This window comes from Cygnus olor, chromosome 7 (genome assembly GCF_009769625.2).
Source record: "Cygnus olor isolate bCygOlo1 chromosome 7, bCygOlo1.pri.v2, whole genome shotgun sequence".
Lineage (NCBI taxonomy): Eukaryota > Metazoa > Chordata > Aves > Anseriformes > Anatidae > Cygnus > Cygnus olor.
Window position 1 is genome coordinate 8,032,188 of NC_049175.1, and position 20,650 is coordinate 8,052,837.

Here is a 20,650-nt window from a genome sequence, read left to right on the forward strand (position 1 = left end):
GTTACCAATGTCACATGAAGAGTAAACACGTTTATATATATATATAAATAAAAGGGAAAGTTCAAATTCTTATCTTACAAAAAGTCTACAAAATATGAACTTGCCATTTAGGGTTTCTTTATTTTTGATTATATATATGTAAAATTCTGTACAGTTTTCTGAAGGGAATTGTAAATCAAAGTGACTATTTATTGCGATGGGAATAAGGGATAGGTTGGATGAAAAATAAAAAAGGCGGAAAAGAAACTAAGATATGAAACATCAAAGACTGTCAGATAAACATCACAAATTCATTTGCAGTAGTGAATTACAAAATCAGAAACAAGGAAAAGTTTTTGAACTGTTATTCTGCAAACTTATTTTTGTCATAATGTGTAAAATGCAAATTCTGATGATTATGTAAATTTTTGTATGATTTATGTAGTTCAAATGATACAATACATCTTTTGTGGGATATTGTCTGAATACCAATGTAGATATTTATTTTACATATTTTTAACCTGAAATTTTCAGAGTATCTGAGTTTCTCTACTGGTTATTTTTTTAAAAAAATACACTGTTTTAAACATTAGAAAAGGCAGATTTATTTACTTTAGAGTGAGAGATATTAAGATAGTCTATATGTTTGTTTTTCTCTTCTTAGGATAGATCCTTTTCGGAATCTTGACATTGTCCAATTGTCCAGGTTGTGATACAGAAACTACTGATAGCTCCATTTGCTTTCTTCTCTCTTTTGGCTGTTCAGCATATACCCTTTCTTTTTTGACTTCTGAGGCCATGGTGTATGAAGCCCTCATGCTGATTAGATGGAAATTTTCATGAATCCTTTTGTATACATCCGAATCCTCATGCAGTCACCTCCTTGCAATGATGCAGCACTACTGAGAATGTACTTGGGTTTTTGTGTGTTGGTTTTTTTTTCAAGTTTATGTTGTTGCTTTGCTACTTTCACAAATAGTTTTTCAAGCAAACAGAAACGTTCATTAAATTCATAGTCTCAAAGTTTTAATACCAGAAAAATGTGACTCATTATGTATCACAAGAATATAATAATTTTACTTTCAAATTAGGCTTATGGGTTTTTCCAGCTATTGCATATCTTTTTTAAAAGTCTCAAATGGGGACTTGTAAACACTTAATTTGAACCACCACATCCCAAAGGAAGCTGTTCTAATAAGCTCAGTGGCTTTTGCTAGTCTAAAAAAAAATGTTTTATCTGTTATTTGATTGGTTTGTTTTAGATTCTGGCTAGCAGACTTTTCTCTGCTGTTTTTCTGCCCAGTGAAAATAGTCTATCAGAAATTTTATCCTTGTTTAAATTTTCATTAGACTTAAACTTCTCTTCAATAGTCCAAGTAGATTAAAGCTCTTCACTCTCTTGCTATAAAGCATACTTCCCATGCTCAATAACTTCTCAATAACTTGATAACTTCAATAGATCTGTTCTAGGTTTTTAACACCTCTCTTGAAGAGTGGACTCTGGACAGGCACAGCAGAGTTGAAGTAGCTGCTTTGCTTATGCCACTGACTGAAGTGACCACATATCTGTGGTCCTGCTTGATATTTCCTGCTTACACTTCCACGAAAGGATTTAACTCCTCAGGAGTGCAGGAGTTTTTCTTATTCAGAAGTTGTATAATCCAGTAAAGATTGGCCAAATGACTAGCCACTTAAAGCCTGTAGAAGTTTTCAAGCATGATTCAGAAATATTTATTTACTTTTAAGTATTTAACAAAATTATGATTTACTGGAAACACCCTCTATAAACAAGTCTTCTTTTCTTTTGGAAGACTAAGAAAACAGTATATTTGGGCATAAGAAAGCAGTGACATTCACAGGGGGTGAGAGTTGCACTCAGTTTCATTTAGTGTGTCCTCTTTGAGAGTGAATGCACTGATTCACGTATACAGCACTCGGAGGCTCTTAGAAGCTTGAAGACAACTTCACCAGGGAGATATAGGAAGATTTGCTACCATGAAGATTTCTATCAAACTTCCTACAATTAAGATTAAGCCTGGACAGATTACTTCTAATATGCCTCTAGGTATTCTGCTCATTGACATCATTTGATTCAGCGTGTTGCAATCTTGCTAAGTCCTTGTTTTTTAGGTTACCATTAAGAAGTGTTTCTGAATGCATTTCCAGGAAGGGGTTAGGCATAAGAGGGATAGGAGCAGGGCGAGGGTATGGGGAATTCTCCCTTTGTAGACAGCAGATGGGCACAGTGGGAAGGGGACCTCTGGCCTTGTGTTGGGGTGGGAGAGAGGAGGAGGAAGACGAGGAGCTGCATCCATGTGGGAACAACCCAAGATAGCAGCACAGAGGCCAAGCTTTTCTGGAAGTGGAATTTAACAGGTTTTATGAACAAGATCTTCCATGTTGATGGATCCTTGTCCTGCATAAGTGCACATTGTCTGAAATCTTACACAGTGAATCTGATGCTTGGTTTCTGGATAGGAGTTTAAAGCAATAAATATCTTTGCCTCTGAGAAAAGGAATCCAGCTGTTTGAGGAGAAATTGACATTGTTATGGAGGGACGTTATCTCCCCTAGATAATGACATTATTATTATTAATATTGTTCTGCCTTTGGTAATGGAAAGATCCTTTCAACTTTTCTGGAATCCAGGCCTGAAAACAATTCTGTGATGGTTTTGCTGTTCATTTGAATTATTGTCAACCTCGCTCTTTTTTTCCCAGTACGAGGTCAAAAACGTAAATGAAGTAAGAGGCTTGACAATGCACCTCAGTTTGTGTTGCGCTCTTACTTTCTGTTCTTTAGTAGTTGCTAAAATAATTTGCCTCTGTATTCCTATGGCATTCTGCAGTGTCCACTTGTTTCATTTTCACAGTCAACCTTGCTATCTCTCTTCACATCTCTGTAGCCCATGGGACTATGCACCTCACTAAATGCCCTGCAAATTTCAGATGATTCATTCTCTTCTAAGTAGATTTTTTACTCACTGTCTCTTCAAATTGTTGTCAGCAAACTGCAAAGTTCTAGAGGTCTTTTTATTTTTTTTTCCCTGATGTGTTTATCCTCAATTAACTAGTCTATATGAATTCTAATATTCTTCCTTTGGCTTCTGTGCTTAGATTGTACCCTGTTTGCTCAAGGGAAATATCTTTATTTCTTGTTATTTATTGGTATAGCATTGGAGTCCTATTCCCTGTCCTCACCTCTCGCACTGCAGAGATTTAAGCAGATGTTCATGTTTTCAGTAGGACTTTTTCTAGAAGTGGCTGGAAAAGGGTACTTATTTACACATGGCTAAACTTCTCTGAATGTAAGCATGCTACGGTAACTTCTTCTAATAAAGCTAAGGATGACTCTCTCTGCACTGAACAATTCAGTTTAATTACCTCTAACCCATTACATTGTTTTTGCCAAGTTGTATGTCATGGAATGAGGTAGGGTGCTGAAGAGGCTCTGTAGAAAAGAGAGCCCGACTCATTTGTTTTATGATAGTTGCTCCAATTTGAGCTACCACATCAGCTGGAGGCCAGTTACACAGAGAAAAAGCCTGCCTCATCTCACCCCTCGTTCCTTGGGTGCCAGCTGTATCAGCAGCCAGTACAGGAGATAAGAGGAGGTGGGAGTTACCGTATTGGAGAATAATGTGCATGCACAAATTAGAAATACATGAGCAAAAAGGGCAGGATTTTATTTATTTATTTTTTGGACTTGAAATACTTGGTAATGGCAGTTGAAAGAAAGTGTAGATTGAATCCTATTATAGTATACCTAGCATCTAAGCTTCCTAGCGTTAGACACTTTCCAGATGAAAAACAGATCCCACTGTATAAAGAATTTAATCAGTGACCCAGTAACTCTCAGAAGCTTAACTTCCAGCCCTCTCTCTGGCGTTAAAGCACATTTTGCTGGTTGTTCATTCTACTCTTTTGAGCAAAAGCACTATGTTCATACAAACACTGAGTAGTTGTTTCCAGGGGAAAAAATGATTCTTTTTCATGCAAACAGTAGATAGTGTACTAGAGCCTTGGAGGTGCCTGGGATGTGAGGTTTCAAATACTGTCACTAGATACGCACAGCAGTGGTTTTGGGGACATGTCAAAAGAAATGAAGTGTGAAACTGTATCTGCAACCTCTTGCCAGGAGGTTTTGAAATAAGGGTGTTTCCAGCAGCTTACAAGGGTGTCTCATTCCCTGAAGTTACAGCTGTATTGTCGGTACTGCTGCATAAGTCATTGTAGTTTTATGTCAGGAGACATGTTGAGATAAATATCGAGTGAGAAGAAAGAAGCCGCAGATGAAAACTATTAAAGTACTCAGTGACCAAGAGCAACATCGTGGTAGAGTGAAGAATAATTGTATGAATGAATGATTGTATGAATGAAGAGATTTGGAAGAAATACCTGAACTGGAATGAACCTTATTTTTGCTAAAAACTTGAAGAGATTAAGGCAATAAAATTACAAAGATGTCTAAGAGAACATTGCTAGGTGTTAATTTGCCTTCCAAAGATATCCAGCTGGCTTTAATAAGAAGTGGTCTTTCAGTCATCTGGGTTATGTTCTCCTGGCAAGAAGTCTCTTGTCCCACACCTCCCAGAAATTTAACATAATAATCAAACACACTTCAAAGACACCAGAAGTGCTAGAGTGTATTATGTAGCATCAAAGCACTATGATTCTCATGATGTTTATACTCAAACCTGAAGACAACTGAAAGGCATCTGCTATGCTCAGAGCCCGAATGAGCTCAGAGAATGTACATTAGAGCCCTTATCTGATCATTGCATCTATGATTATGTACAGTAAGTGGAAATTATCTTACAACTATAAAGAGGCAGAGCTTGATGCGTTGCATCTCAGGAAGAAAAACTGGGATTGATTTCACCTGGAGTGAAGAGCAAAATAAAACATAAAGATAAGAACTTGGGTATTAATGTGAAAAACTGTAGCTGGTTCATCTAGAGTTCAAACAGGCTTCCTGTGCTTTTGTAGTAAAACATCACATGCTGAATTGTTCTCATGAACTCAGCAGATTTAGTGTCTGTTCCCCCCTGGCATTGAAGTATGTAAAAATAATGTGAATGTATTAGTTATATTTGTAATCTTTTATAATTTCCTTTCACTGCATTGTTTCTTAAGGAGATGGCTCTGTTTTCCCCTCTCCAGCTATTCTGCAAGGCTGGGAAAATGAGAAGTCAGTAATTACATTAAAATCTTGTCCTTTCCTTATCTATGGACTTTCAGATGCCTGGCAGTAACATACTATCCTGTCCTTTCTGGCATGAAATCTTGTCCTCTTCCAGGCTGTTGCTTTATTTGAAGTAACTGAAATTAGCACAGTCTGCTTTGACAAACTACGTTAAGGTGTGCAGGTCTGCCAGCACCCACCAAAGATATCAGCACCTACGCAGTGCTGCTCAGCCAGCGATGTTCCTCACAGCCTTTTCTAATGTCATTTTTTTTTCCCAGTGACATTCAGAATTGGCTAATGCCTTTCCAGTAAATTACAGGATATTAATGAAGGAATTAAGCTGACTGGAGAGAAAAAGTAGATCTCTTCATGTTAACCTTAGGGTATATTGAACTTCCTAACTGGCCTTCATATTAATGTCTGCAATCAGGAGATAAAAGCTTGTCAGATTTTGCAGGAGTTGCACTGAAACTTTGTCTTAATGATTCCTACAGTTGAATCTCTACTTAAATGTAGTGAGGTATGTAGCTCTCGTTTCATTTGTTCATAAATACGCATGGAATATGCTGTAGTAATACTGAAGTTTAAGTACACAAATAAAACCTAGTGTCACTGAAGTAACTTGAGAGAGAACTCTGAATACTTCTCACCTTTGAATGCAGTTAGGCAGTTCTGTTTTTCCTGGCTAAGCATTGAAGTATCTCTATGTGCAGGTTTTCAAATAACTTTATAGTACTTTGTAACTGGAATTTTTCTGGAGATTTATGCTGTTGACAAACTGGGACAGTTTTGACTAGTAAACCAAGGGCTCTCTTATTGTGCTTGACTGCTTTTATCTAAATGAAGTTATCCTAATTAAACTTGGGTAGGATGTATTGGTGGGGTCAGAAAAATCTGGGTAGTGTTATGCTCCCATTTTCTCTTATCCTTTCCTATAGCTGAATTTTATTTTATTTATTTATTTTTAATGAGGAGGCAGTATTTTCCCAACTCGTAAATATTTCTTTGCTGCTGCTCTATACAGTGAAGAGAAGAAAAGCTGTGTTTTCAAGATGGCTGTTAATTTTGAAATGGAGTGCCTCAGCAAAATGTGGGAAATTGCTCTTGTCTGGGCACGCATGAAACCAATCATAAGCATGCTTTTCAAGAGCAAGTTAACTGTGCCTTCACAAAAGCTGCGTTCTCTATCACAGCCACAAGCTGATAAATACCTGTCCTGTTGTTTGGAGAGGAGAGCTGGTCAGAAAGGTGTGCATTTTTTTTTTTTGCTGTTTTTTCACTGCTGATTTAAGAAAGAAGGGCTTTATATCCTGAAAGATAGAAGTGTTTGAACACGTTTGAAGTGTTTATCTCGATTATTACCACAGGAATAAATCACAGCATGCAGTAGCTATGTGAACACTTATTCGTATGTTGAGAGATTTCCTATGTAGGAGGAGACTTGGCACGGAGATGCCTCACACAAAGCTAAATAAGCACTGAATGTTGGTAGGACTGAGGCCTAAGACATCTCATTTTTCAGTCTGTTCAAATGTGTTGCTTTTGTTTACAGTATGATGAGTGGAGAATCTTTTGGCACTAATCTTGGTACAGTGTACCACCTCAGTGTTACCAGTTGTCTTTTCAGTAATCATTACTCGTTATTTTCTAAAAGCATGGAGCTAACAGAGGGATGCCTGAGGAGATTTTAGCTGATTTTAGCTGATGACAAACTATAAACAGATTCATGTGTTTATTCTCTAGCATGTTTTTCTTCCTCTGGGATCAGTTGTGTTGCTAGAGAATGGAGTATGTGTATTTGCCATCATAATAAAAGTAGTTGTAACACAAATGAATAATCAGCAATTGATTTTTTTTTTTGTTATTTGTTACTGGTTGTTACTACAAGATGGACTAATTGATGGTCATTATATGTGACATGAACTTAGTTTTTGTTTTCAGCTCCCTCCCACCAGCACAAGACATTTGTTATCTCAGTAGGGATCCTTCTTATCTTGTTTTTAACAGAAAATACTGGAGAACAGAGTCTGATTTTGTATCCTTTTATGTTTCTGTGTATGGTTTTATGGAGGCTGTATTGTAAAAATGGGCTTTAAAAGAGTAGGAAAGCAAAGAAGGATATATAATTTTTCTGTTTTTCTGAATTCAGTGTCTGAAGTAAAATGCACTTTATGGGTCAAACAGCCAGCCAAAGGAATGAAACTTATTCAAATGCTACCATCCTAATTACAGCCTGATGAACAATATTTAAGTAAAATAGTGGCCGAGGGTCCTTATTCCTGGATTCTGAGTTAAAATATGCTCACTGTTGCACTCAGCTTGCCACCAAGTCACCAAATACTGGCCAAGTAGTTCGGGGCAGGCCTGACACGAGCTAGTGTCTGCGTGGTCGTGCAGCAGGGTGATGCGGAGCCTCGCTGGTATCTGCCGCCTGTGCTGAGATGGTCAGAGTGCTCTGCTCGTGGTGGTCAGGCTCAGGCTGAGGTTTGGATACAATGCCACTGTACCACCGTGTGCTGAATGCTCTGAAAAGCGAGGAATGGAGCAGAACTGTAGCACCCACCCACGTGGTATCTAGATTTCTTAGTGTAAATAATTGTGAGTTTCATATCATCTCCATCAGTAAGGACATGGTTTTCCAAAATCTGAGGTTGGTTGAGAAGTAGTACCCTTAGAAAGAATCCCTGGTTTCTCAGTGGAGACAACTCAACACATAGATGGTCCCACCAAGCTGAGAGCCTGCAGCTCTGACAGCCTTTCTGCTGCTTGTGTGCCCAGGGCACCTGACTTTTACTAGAACCTCTAGAAGTACTACAGTGGGAGAAAGCTTCCTCAACAGATTTGAGTTATTATTAGCTGACATGTGGTTAAGTAGGTATAACAGCAACTAGCTCCTGTAATGTGTATTTATAGTGTATACTTTACTATACAGTATAGGTGTTTATAAAGTACATTGAGGTCCTTAGCTGAAAGCTGTTACATAAATGCAAGCAATAATTACTGTTGCACATATAAAAGAGTAAAGTCTTCCTGCCAGTAGGCTTTCCTCAAGGGGGAATTTAATTATCTGTAGTAATTTTATTGCAGTCTCTCTTGAGATTGGAATGTGTAGTTTTTAAAGTTGATTTAAGCAAGAGGGAGACTGTCTCTGCAATCTAGTGAAAGGGATATGATTCTTCCTTTTCTTTACTGGACATTTGGCTACACACACTTCGCGTAGCTAGACAGCATGAACCCTTCAAATTCTCAGGTGACTTTAGGTTTTCTCTCAAGGTGAAGAGATACCACCTCTTGTCTCTCAATTTAAGGCATTTCCTCTGTCTATTCAAATTGTTTTGGGATGCACTTGTTTGCTTATCCTTAGCTTAGGGTAATTGGCCTTATTTAGAAAGGACATGCTTCATGTGTCAAAGTACGTAACCAAACTTAAAATATGACAACAATTTAACAGTATCAATGGCAAATGCATTGATGCAAATGGGCTTATAGTACCACAAACCTAAACTTGCTTTTTGTTCAGATTTTCTTATAGAATCATATAGCTTTAAGAAGGTGCATCTCAGACCTTCTAAAGATGAAAAATGCATTTCCCCAATGTACTGGCAGGTAGAGGCTTAGAATTACTTATACTCGGCCATAGCAAATATTAGGCTCAGTAATATATCTTTATTACGTTAAGATAATTTAAGTGGTGAAAAAAGAGTCTTGTGATTAAACTTAGGATATATATCAGCAAAAACATAGCTTCTGTCAATACATCTAATTTTTGGCTCATAAGAAGATATGGCAGGAACACTACATAGTGTCTTCGAAAGTATTAAAAAAAAGCATTAAAAGCATTAACAGCAGTGATGAGATGAGAGGCTGTTACAGCTCATTTAAGTGGTTTACCGTTGGGCAAATAGTTGGCAATTATTGCACTTGGAAGAACTAAATGGATGATTTGAATGGAAATGCTAGTTCTTCAGTGAATTCCCTTTTTACAACAATTGTAGCATATGTCCACAATTTTTCCAATGGTACTGAATTTCCTGAGGTGGTTTCCCTTGTGCTTTTGAATGCTAAATGTTAAAATCCAGCAGGCGAGACCTGTGGTTGACCTTTCATGCTAAATGTGAAAGGGCCATTGTTGCCTTTAAAAGGCTTTTGTGCTCCCAGGCCTCCTGGGAACCTCCAGTTACCTTCAGACTGGATCAGCTGTTTCAGGTATAAAGCATCAGTTCTGCAGAGTAACTTTTAACATTTTTAATAGTTATGTCTTCCTCCTATTAAAGTCAAATCTGGAAATATTTGCTTGTACATGCACCACATCTGGCTTTATATCGTGTTCTGTCTCTTTCTCATTCATTCAGGAATGGAAACTACCAATATCTATGATTTGTCTGTATTCATAGTCCCTTTCATTATTTAAAACTGTAATAACAATCTATGTGTGCAGTACAACTGCTCAGTAAAAATAATTGTGTCCATTGCTCAGGCTTCAGCCTTTGATATCGCAAAGGGGTTCTCAGTAGACCTTTGCATTTGATTAGCTCTGATTTACACATGGTAAATTTTCAGTTTCTTCTGAGAGGTGGTCACATATCAGCCTGTGATGTAGATTTAAATGGCAAATCAGTGTTCCATGTAATTTTCAAAACTTACATCATTACATCATTTCTGATAGTCTGCTTTCTTCTTTCCAGAAACCTTTTTTTTTTTTTTTTTTGTCTGGGAGAGCCGACACTGGCACATTTTGTATTTGATCGATGCTAGTAGAACTATCTAGGAAAGTAAGGTGAAAAAAAGGAAAAGGAGAGTCCCGTGGGTTCCTGAAAATTCCCAGGCTAAAACTGCTGAAGATGCACTGATCTGGATTCTCATAGTTTATATTGGTTTAAGGGGAAACTGTGATGGTCTATGGAGGACAAAGGCATCGACAGTTACAATGCAGAAATATACTAGTGGAGTGCATAGAAATACACAGAAACCAGATCTGCCTGAACAATTCCCTGTGCTGCAAACTGAATTGTTGGGAGAATGTTAGAGGGAAGCATCACTGCATGATTGCTCCTGTTTTACACTCTTTGTCAGAGACAGGTAATAGAGCTAGACAGAACTGGTCTCCTCTGGTACATCTGTTCTTATGTAAGCTGAATACTACTATTAAAAACTATTTAATTTGTTGTGCTTGGTTTTATTTTAAGATTTTTTTGGAACAACTGTTGGAATAGAGCTATGGCTTCTTAGAGTTATTGTACTTGCGTGACTATTAGTTACTGAGTTCCTTCATTTCTTTAAGAAAAAAAGATGAATTGGTAAAAGTTGAAAAGGTAAAAATTGGCTTTGAGTTCTGACATATCTAAAACCATGCAATAAGGTCAGTGTATTTTTTTTTAGCAGAAAGATTCTGAAGAGAAACTGAAGAAAGAGGAAGCTAAATCACAGACTGTTTAGAAATTGTGAATTCCATTGATAAAAAATTATCTGGCTGATAGCAATTATCTTAGCACTGACTGTTGAAATACCCAGGCAAACGTGGAAATGTGGTAGATGGAGAGAGAGGCTGCATGCACAGGGAGATTGTAAGAATACAAGGGAATAAACTCTTCATAAAAGTAGGAAATATGCCTTACCGATGTCACTTCACATTTCTGCTGGGCTCTAATAAGCATTTACATTCAAATATTAATATAGTCTTATCTCTCCTAACACACTTTGCTATTATACTTTCTGGTCTAATCACTCTATTCACACAGTTAGAGTCACATTGTGAGTCTTTTAGGTGAAAATTTCAGTGCTTTCTAAAAGTCAAATTATTCTAGATGATTTGTACAAAATAATTCCTTTCTGGAAGCATGAGTAGTAGTCTATTGTTTAAAGGAAGAGATTTTTATTATTTATTAACATAAGAAAAGGAGTTCCGAAGAATATCCACTTTGAGTTATCTAAAATACTGGAGTATATTTAAATCCTTCAGGTAGGTTGTTATCTCTAGCAAGGACCCAAAGATCGTGTTAAAAATCATTCATTCCAAAAGCTTAAAATGCAGCACAAGTCTAATCTTCAGGATGTGCATCTGTTTCTTATATTGGTCTTTTTCCTTATTTCTTATGTAAACATCTTGCAGTTATGAAAAAGAGGGACAACAGGTGCTGTAAAATCAAGTGAATGAAACCCATGAAAACTATGTGATTTAGGAGACTTGTTTGAGAGTGCTTATAGATTATCTTCCAAATCACCGAATCCTGAAATGTGTACTTTATTCATCTTAAGAAATTAAATTGTGTGGGGGAAGTTTTCTACCCAATTTGCAGTCAAAAGAGACAAACCTACATTCAAGCAGAGTATTCTTGTATTAAAAGTAAGAAATATCCATTAAGAAAATGAAAACACTTTTTTGTCTTCTCTTGGAGCTTAAGCATAAGGAAAAAATGCCTTGATATTGTTCCTAAAACATTGGAAAAGGTGAATATATTTTTAGAAGTGTATAAATACTAAATTAATGAAACTATCTGAGTCTCCTTGATACACTTGGCACTGCTTAAACATATCACCAAAATTATACTCTAGTAAAACTAATTGTGAAAAAAGTGTGAAGTGTAGCACCTGCAATCAAGCAAATGAAAAAACTCAGAAGCTCAGCTTTTCCTGGCTGATCTCATTGTTTTTCGCACTTATTTACTTTTTCCTTTTTCAAATGTACAAATGAAAAGATAGGTGTGGGTTATTTGAAAACATAGCCTGCTGATGATACTTGAGTCCTCCTAAAGTTTACTTGTTGATGGATAAGAATGAAAGATGTGAATTTATTTCTTGGAGTTTCTCTAGGCTTATCTTCAGCCCCACCTTGATACTTCAGTTTACTATACAAAGTAGAATGGCCATGTGCTGCTTCTATTTCTGTCAGCCGGGGTTAGGAACTGGTGTTGAAAAGACACTAAACTGCTCTCTACCTCTGGAAATTCCTTTCTACAATAAGCCCTCCTTAAAGGCTAGCTGTGCCCAACTGTACAGCTGTTTCACACAAAAATGTTTAACTTCTAAGCTGCTCATGTCAGGGCCAAGAATCACATCCTATAATTTTATGACAACAAATGTTGCTGTAGACTCTACAAAGTTTTTTTAAATATAAATAAGATCATAGATAATATAATAAAAACGGATTGCTTTGTAGATGACGACAAACTTTACCTAGAGGAAGCTAATGCCACATTTAGTATTATAACATTATAGTTGTTTTCTAGTCAGCCAGCTCAGTGACCAACATAACCTCAAGCAGGAAATGATACATTTCATTATTTCTTATAGTCCGATAAAGCCACTTTTATAGCAAGCATTTATTTTGCAGTCACAGTGGAAAAATTCTTATCTTAGCAGTGCATCAAGGCTTTCCTTACCTCCTTGTTAACAGTTATTCCTGAAATCATCTCATTCTTCTGTTGTCAGACCTGAACGTGTGGTATATCTGTCAGAATTAGGAAGAGGGCTCTCAGCCACAGAAATTCTCTCTCAAGCCAGATTTAACAAGAAGGATGCAAAGTTTATAAGAAGTTTTCTGCTCTTATGGATCTCTAATGACATAATTCCAATTCCAACTAGTTAATTTCACATGATTGTAGTTGAGACTAGAGTATCTTATACAAATCCAATTATTATACAGTTTTACAAATGAATTTTATGAGAGAAATTCACCCAAGTGCATTTTGTGTTAGCGTCATTTTCTTTCTGGAGTGCAGGTGCTGCCTCATCAAGAACTTTGCTGTTCTCTAAACTGAAAATTTCCAATGCTGTTGCTGAAATCCTGCTTGGCATGTTAAACATGTACAAATCGAGTGTACACAGGGAGTTAGATAATTAAAACACTACTATAATTTTTGTGGTTGAGTGTAGGTTACACCCTGAGCAAAAGTAACTATTTGCAAAGCTGAAGGGGACAGTTGGCTATAGGTTGTGCAGTTACAGCAAACTGCTGTTTCATTTGTCGGATACTCTAGACAGAAGTATTTGAGTTTGGATTGTTATACTTTTCATATGAAGTATGAAATAAATGGGTATGAGGAATTATTTTATTAGTAATTGTTCAGGAAAACTCTCTAATGTTAGAATTTGAACATTAATAAAAAGGAAAAAAAATCACTGTTAAGACTACAGAAGGCAGCACATGTATTTTAACAAATGCATTTATGGAATCCCTTATTTGTATTAAATTCCGTATGAATTTTATGTCTTATTTCAATTGTGAAGAAAATGAAGGATTAATGGTCATAAATGATGAGAAATAGAAAATCATGACTGAATTTTTGGAATATCTCTTTGAATTGTCATGGAACAAAGAGCAGGTTTTCTTTTATGTTTTGTAGATTTGTGATCTACTAAATGTAGAAGAAAATGAGGGCATCAAATTATTTTCTTATGTGACGTCAGATAAAATAAAACTTAGCCTAATTCATTATTATTTATAAGCAGATGCTCCTGCATATGTGCATGTGTTTGTGTGTTTATGTACTCATACATTTTAAGAAATGATTGCCCTCTTGGTAACAATGGCAAATAATTATTTGAGAAAAAAGGTCCCATTAAGTAAGCAACTAAATTGGTTAGTCACCGCTGAAAACACTGCTCTTCAGTTCCTACTTCCACTTCTGAGTTCCCACCAAGCCTTCTCCTCCTCCCCAGTGCTATGTAGGAACAGACATGTCAGCGTTCAGGAAGATACAGTCATGCAGTTCTTTCTAATTGCCAACACTGAATAAATTCACATTCATTTTTATCTGTTAAAAACTGACAGATTGTGCTTGTACACTTGAGCTTGGACAGTTTCTTCCATCTCCAATTTTGCTTTCTTGTCAAGCTGGAAAAAGTATGAGTCTTTTTTTTCTTTTTTTTTTTTCTTTTTTTTTTTTTTTTAATTAGGAAATAAGCTGTTTTCCTTGGGGGAAAAATTTGTGAGGGAATACAAAATGCTCTTCTACGTCCAAATAGTCTTACCATGTGCATCAGATATTTTATGCTGATCTACAGCAATATTTCTAACCAGTATATCAGCAGGTCAGCTGAAAACATAAGGCAAAAAACCTAGAGCAATATCAGCATGGTTAATCTTCGGTAAACAGCTTTCCGTTGTGCAGTGATAACTTGAGATGCTTGCACAAAAGACAGGTTGTTAGTAAACTACATATATAAGCTATTTTCTTACTGTTTCTCAAACGCTGCAGTAATTCTGAAGGACAAAACTGCATTAGAAGAAAAACCTTTTTCTAGTATCACAGATCCATAAAGCCAGTATAGGTACAGTAATGAATACTAGTTTACTGAATTTAAATTAGCAAAATCCAAACTTATCTTGACAACTTTAATAAAACGCTTAACCTGTAGACAGTAGCTGTTTGTCACTGTCATTATTTCAGCACACCTGCAATATTTAGCACTTATGTGAGTGCTGAATTCTACTAGCATATTCCAGAAATGCCTGCGTGACACTAAACCCTGTCTTTTCCGTGATGACTCAGGATTTTGGAGACAAAGCACATCTGGCAGTTATTTGATAGTGTGTTAGAACTGCTGTAGATTCACTTACCACCACTGAAAAACCCATGAGTGCACCTTTCCTGATGGGGGACTCGGCTGGAGGCATTAACTTAACAAATAAGCCTGAGTTAGGAAGGCAATAAAGTCTGCTGTGGTTGTCACAGCACTAGCTTCATTTCTATTCCTTTCTGATATTACTCTGTAATTACAGCTGCTTTCTGAACCTGAGTTAATCATATTAACAACCATTTCCATGTTTGGATAGAAGTATGAATATACTCAAGGTGACTTCGTGTTTTTGGTTTGGTTTTAATGTTTACTAGTTATCTTAATTGACCCTGTTGTATTGCACTTGAAGTAAGAACTTCAGCTGGTGTAGCCTGCAAGATGTTGCTTGTCATGTTTCATACAACACTTCTTGGGCGAGGTGAAAGATGTTCATGTATATCTTTTATGGCAACGTAACACCAAGACTGGTGGTGATCTAAGAGCCTATCCAGATAGGGTAGTAAGGAATGCTACTGACTTGAATAAGGTTGTTTTTCAGTCCCTGAACTTCAGTGATGTTTGTGGTATCAATTCTTAAAATTCTATCAGGTAGAAGTTTCTTCCAGGTTTTAAAAAGTAAAAATAAAAAACGAGTGTTACAAGCTAGTTTATAGAGATTATTAGAGCTGTAGTAAAGTTTTCTGAAGAGCCTGTTTTATTATGGGAACGATAAATATATCTCTGATGTGCTGAGGATGATGGTGTAATGGGTTAATGAAACTGCTTGAATTCGTCGTGAAGGAAAGAACAGAATCTGCCCATTTCTACTCTGTAGGAAGGCTGGGCCTGAGTGTGAAGAAAAAAGGCAATTCCTGCTCCTCCTTGCAGCCCCTTGGCTCTGGTGTCAAGGGGTGGTCATGGGGGACAGGGTCCTTCATTGTGAAGGGGCTTGGGGCAAGGATGTACTGACGGAGGCACCACTGTCACTGGGCTACAACAGGCTGTGGTTGGGATTGTACCAGAGGTCCTGTGAGTCTCCTCAGCCAACACATTTCCAGTTTCCTCATGTATTTGAAATAAGAAATTGTTAGAGTTACTGTGGGCAGCCCCTGCAGTTTAACAAAGCAGCAATGATGAGCCGTGATTGACTTTGGATCTTCAGTGCATAGTGCCATTTTACATGACATGTCTGAAGAGACATCTCAGCGCAGTTACATTTACATGTAATCTCTGTAATGTGTGTTGTCCTATAGCTGGGTCACCATGCAGACCGAGAAGGAGAAAATCATTCCCAATTTATCAGATATATATCCTCATTCTTTTCCCCAGTAAGACCTGCTGTTCGGTTTCTGTCACTATTCAGAAGAGTTTGAGAATCAGTGTTATGCTGTAGAGAAAAAAGATCCAGAAAGATTCAAGCAACTTTTCTTACGAAGATGCAGGAACTTATTGGGGGAATTTAATGTGCTACATCCCATAAAACATTTTGTCCCAAAGGCTTTGTTCTTTTTCTTTTGAAAAGGCTGTTTATTTAGATGGTTATTCTAACTCACACCATTCTGCCTCACCTAGGAGCTTTAAATTTGATAATAAAAGTACAAGAAGTGTATGTGAGAAAAGAGGATTAAGTAATACCTTCTTATCAAGATAAGTTATACGTATTTCAAATAAAATTAAGGGCTCCTAATGATATGGTACAGGTCCTAATGATATGGTGATCACGTCACTGTTATTGTTGAGAGCAACCTGGTTTAATATATGCTTTGACCTCCTCGTTGCTCTAAATTTCACTACAAAATAAATACTAAAGACTCTGACACTTATTACAGAAAAATGCTAATAGTCATGAAGGCAGAGTACAGTTTGAACCAGCAGGTTTCAGCATGAAAATATAATGAAATTTGTGTTGCTCCATGTTAATGTCCTCAAAAATTGGGTTAGGAAAACCTATTTGACTCAATCAGCTTGAAGTTGAAGGACAGAACTCAAATGAACAGGTTTTGAAATGGTTTCCCCTCTTGAAAACCAATATTTTTACATGGTAATATATCATAACAGTTGGAGTCTTTGTGTACTGTTTCATAGGTTTACCAGTGAACAGCAAACCTCTGGCTAGGCAGGGATTTGTAGGAGGGGAAGAAAAAAGCAGGGGGATCAAAAGGAGGGCTATGGATATCTTACTTTTTTCATGGGAAAAGTAGGCATGATCTTAAGTAAGTCAGGTTGTGGTAGGAGAAGTTTAGGTGTGAGTGATTTATCGCCCATGCTTCTCCATCTCCAGCTGGATTTCTGCATTTGAACTGTGATTTGGTTGGGGTGGGACTGTCTCTTTGCATGGTGTTCAGCACTGTGGGCTCGAGCTGCTGGGGGAGCTATCCACAGCCACACAGATACATGTACCTCTCTTCCAAAGAGTTGCTCAGAGACCTCCAGGGAAAGGTAATTAATGGAGTTTCCCTGTTGGCATTTGACTATGAAAGAGAGCTGTGGAAAACAACTGTCTTATACCTGTGAGGCTCTGTGGAGTACTCTTCTGACAGCACTGCAGGAAAAAATAAAAGCATTTTTCCACCTAATTAGTGATGCTTGCCTAATTGGCGAAGGTTGATGCAGTGGTTTTTCCTTTTCTTTTTTTTTTTTTTTTTCCCCTCCCTCCTATGTTACAGATATACGCGGTCTGCAGGGATTTCTCGATCAGGCCTCCAGACTGGGACTTGATGTGTCATTACAAAAAGTGGACAGAAACATCAGCAGAGTCTTTGCCAACCTTTTCACTACCATGAAAACAGAAGAGCTGAACCGCTATCGAGACACATTGCGAAGGGCTATCTTACTCCTAAGCCCACGGGGAGCCCAGACTTTTATTAATGAGGTCAGTGAACAGTTGTGTTTGTCTATGTTTCAGGAACATATATGATGACTTATGTGATACCTTGACAAGTTTTCAGAAGTGGCAGATTTTAACAATGCTGGTTGGTAAACAACAAATATTCTGTCAGGTGCTAATATCAGAAAATTAAAATAACGTGTACTTTATGTAATGCAAACAACAGTAAGTGCAAGTGGACAGCATGGGCCAGATGGGCGCTTTTGATATAAAAACAGTTCTGTGGGGCAAGTCTTTTTTTTCTGGTTGTCTTTCCATACCATTACTCTTGACCTGGGTTCCAACCACTGTCTACAAGTGATCAGAAAATCTATTGTGCTGTATTAGAAATTAAACATAATATGTCTGGGAGTGTTGTTTTTACTGTGGAAATCTCCAAACTCATGATAAAAGGTTGTGTTACTGAAGTTTGGCAGCTGAATCTGTGTTTTTATCAAGTACGAAGTAGGAATGATATGTTTGTCTTTTTTTCATGATGGTTTCTTGAAATCATCAAGGCTAATTAGGACAGGGATGTGACTGTTTGGCAAACTTGTAATTAATGTTGTGCTAAGGGCTAATTTTTGGCATTAATTTGTTTTATCCAGCTTTTTAAATATTAAACAATGAATTATTTTGCAGTGCTTTATATGTCAGAGTTGAGAATGTGTTGTATCCCTAGTATAACCTCACATATATTCATTAGCTAATAACTTGGCATTGACATAGTTTTTTTTATTGTTGTTTTCTTGTTTGTGTAACTAACCAGGGATAAGACTGAACCAAGAAATCAAAATATGCATGAGACCTCTTTCCAATTATCAGTTCTGCTGCATCAGATCCTGCTAAATTAAATATATATATATCAAAATTAAAAAAAAAAAGTTAAGCTTATTAAGATTTTTTTTATATCAGCATAAATAAATCCTCCACATTTATGTTCAATGGTGATTTTAAAAAAATTAATAGTGTTAATTTTATCATGGATAAATGAGGTAAATCTTTAGTTTGGGCAGGACTAGGGGCAATCTTAACTCCTGGTTGTGCATGAACAAGGAATGAGGGAGTACTTGCCTTAGAAGCATAATCAGCTTATGCAGCTCAGTCAGTATTGTTATTTTCTTCATAGAGGACCTCCAGCAAAAATGCATGAGTTAGTTTTCCAGTGAGTACTAACAAGGTTTCCAAACCAGGTATTGATCAGAAACTGTCAGGTGTGTTTTATTATGACCCACACAGGCTAGAAAGTCTTTTGCTTTTCAGTGTCCAAGACTCCCAGAAATGTTAGCAAGAATTACACGCAAGCCTGGTCAAGACCCCGCAGGTCTCCAGAGTGTAGGGGCTAATGTATTAAACTGTTTTAGTACTCACTTCACCTTAAAGTGAAGTGTGTATTATAGGCATTAAGGCTAATGATCTTGATATATTTCCAGATCCCTGCAGGAGTTTAGCTGTGGGCAGAAATGAAAAGTAATTTATTTGGCAATCTCCCTATATTGGATCTTGATTGATTCAGAAAACCTTTATAAAGGAAAATTTAAATCTTTGAAAGGATCTCTCAAAAGGCTTGAGACATGTGGTGTGCAACATAGGGAAGAATTCACTAGTGGAGACTGGGTGAACATTTCTTGAAGGGTTAATGATAACTATGATTCCTCAATATCATAGGCAGTAAGTGCAGCTGATGATCTACATATTTGAAATACATTACATATGTGAAATACATATTTTTATATAATTTACATAAATACATCATTCACAAGATGCAGCAGTATAAGGAAAATTCCTTTAGATTTACGTACTTCCACAGTTAGTAAATATTTCACACTATAGGTCAAATAATGACTAAAGCTGGTTCACTATCAATAATGCAGCTTGGAAGTTGTTTTTATTTCATTTTTTTGACACTTTTCATATTTTGGGGAAAAAAATAAATCTCTAAAAGAGGTAAATAGCAACAAGAAAAAACGAAGTCTTCATTTTTAAATTTTGGGTATATTTTACTTTTTTCCTGTTTTAGCTCAAAATAAAATAAGAATTTAGAAAAATATATTGGATTTCAAGTTTTGCTTCCATAAGCTCTTCTTCACTGTATGGGTCACAGAGCACTGGAATAGGTTGACCAGAGACGTTGTGAAATTGGTCTGTTTAGAGATCTTCAGAAGCTTGTGGATGCAGTGCTGATAATCTCTGAAAAACTTCAACCGGTTCTAATTAAAGTCTGTTGGCTAATAATATATCTTGATTAAAAAAAAAAAAAAAAAAAAAAAAAGGTGTTGTACACAGACACTCCTGTATAATGCAGGACAAGAATAAGAGACTTTCTTGGACAGTGTCTGGATTATGAACCCTGGTGTAAATGATTATAACAATTTTTTCTAACCATAAGTCATAGCCATCAGCCATTTGAAGCTGGCATGAGATTTAATTTGCCTTTTTGATAGTGGAAGTGATACATTTTTCCCCTCTAGAAATATGGATCCAAATTTCAGTCCTCATCTCTTGAGGGGCAAGAGATCCTATTTGACTTTGGGATGCCCACAGTTAGGGGACTCTGAAATCTAATATGTGAAAAACTTTATAAAGCCTAAAAGAATTCAACTTTATGTGTTTTTTGATTGATTGTTTTTTGCTTGTTTGTTTGTTTGTTTAGGCATCATTTTTACTTTGTATTCTCAATGCTAGGTTCTGTGATGTGTCAGACTCACTGCAGCTGAGATTACTGACTTTTCCATAAATTTTCAACATTTATTATTATGCTGTAGAATTGCTTTAACTGTAAGAGAGATGGGGGAAGAGAGAAAAAATAATAATTTCAATGGTATAGGTATAAACATGGAATTGGCCTTTATTAGGAAAATGGAAGGTAAATACATTTATAAAATGTTAGCTATCCCTGGTTTTGCATTAAAAGGTCACTTTGGGATTAAAACAAACCTAATCTATGGAGAGTGTGTACCTACTTAATCATTTGGAGAAAATTGCTCTCTTTAACATCTGCAAAAATCCTTGATATTCTTAGCATAGTGCCATTGTTTGTTTTATATGCAAGCCCAGTCTCACTTGTAACAAGTATGTAACAGCAAAAGTGATTGTTTTTTATTATTATTTTATTTTTTT

The 20,650-nt window shown here is 36.6% G+C and overlaps 1 protein-coding gene across 9 annotated transcripts in view; it reads left to right on the plus strand.

Annotated features, from left to right (window-relative positions):
* The window catches only part of GRID1 (glutamate ionotropic receptor delta type subunit 1), a 597,690-nt gene that overhangs the window by 342,737 nt on the left and 234,303 nt on the right, over positions 1-20,650 (plus strand). For all 9 annotated transcript variants that reach the window (XM_040563453.1, XM_040563448.1, XM_040563450.1 and 6 more), the window contains exon 4: positions 17,331-17,536. In XM_040563453.1, the coding sequence (XP_040419387.1) occupies positions 17,331-17,536 (206 nt within the window). The remainder of the gene's footprint in view (positions 1-17,330; positions 17,537-20,650) is intronic.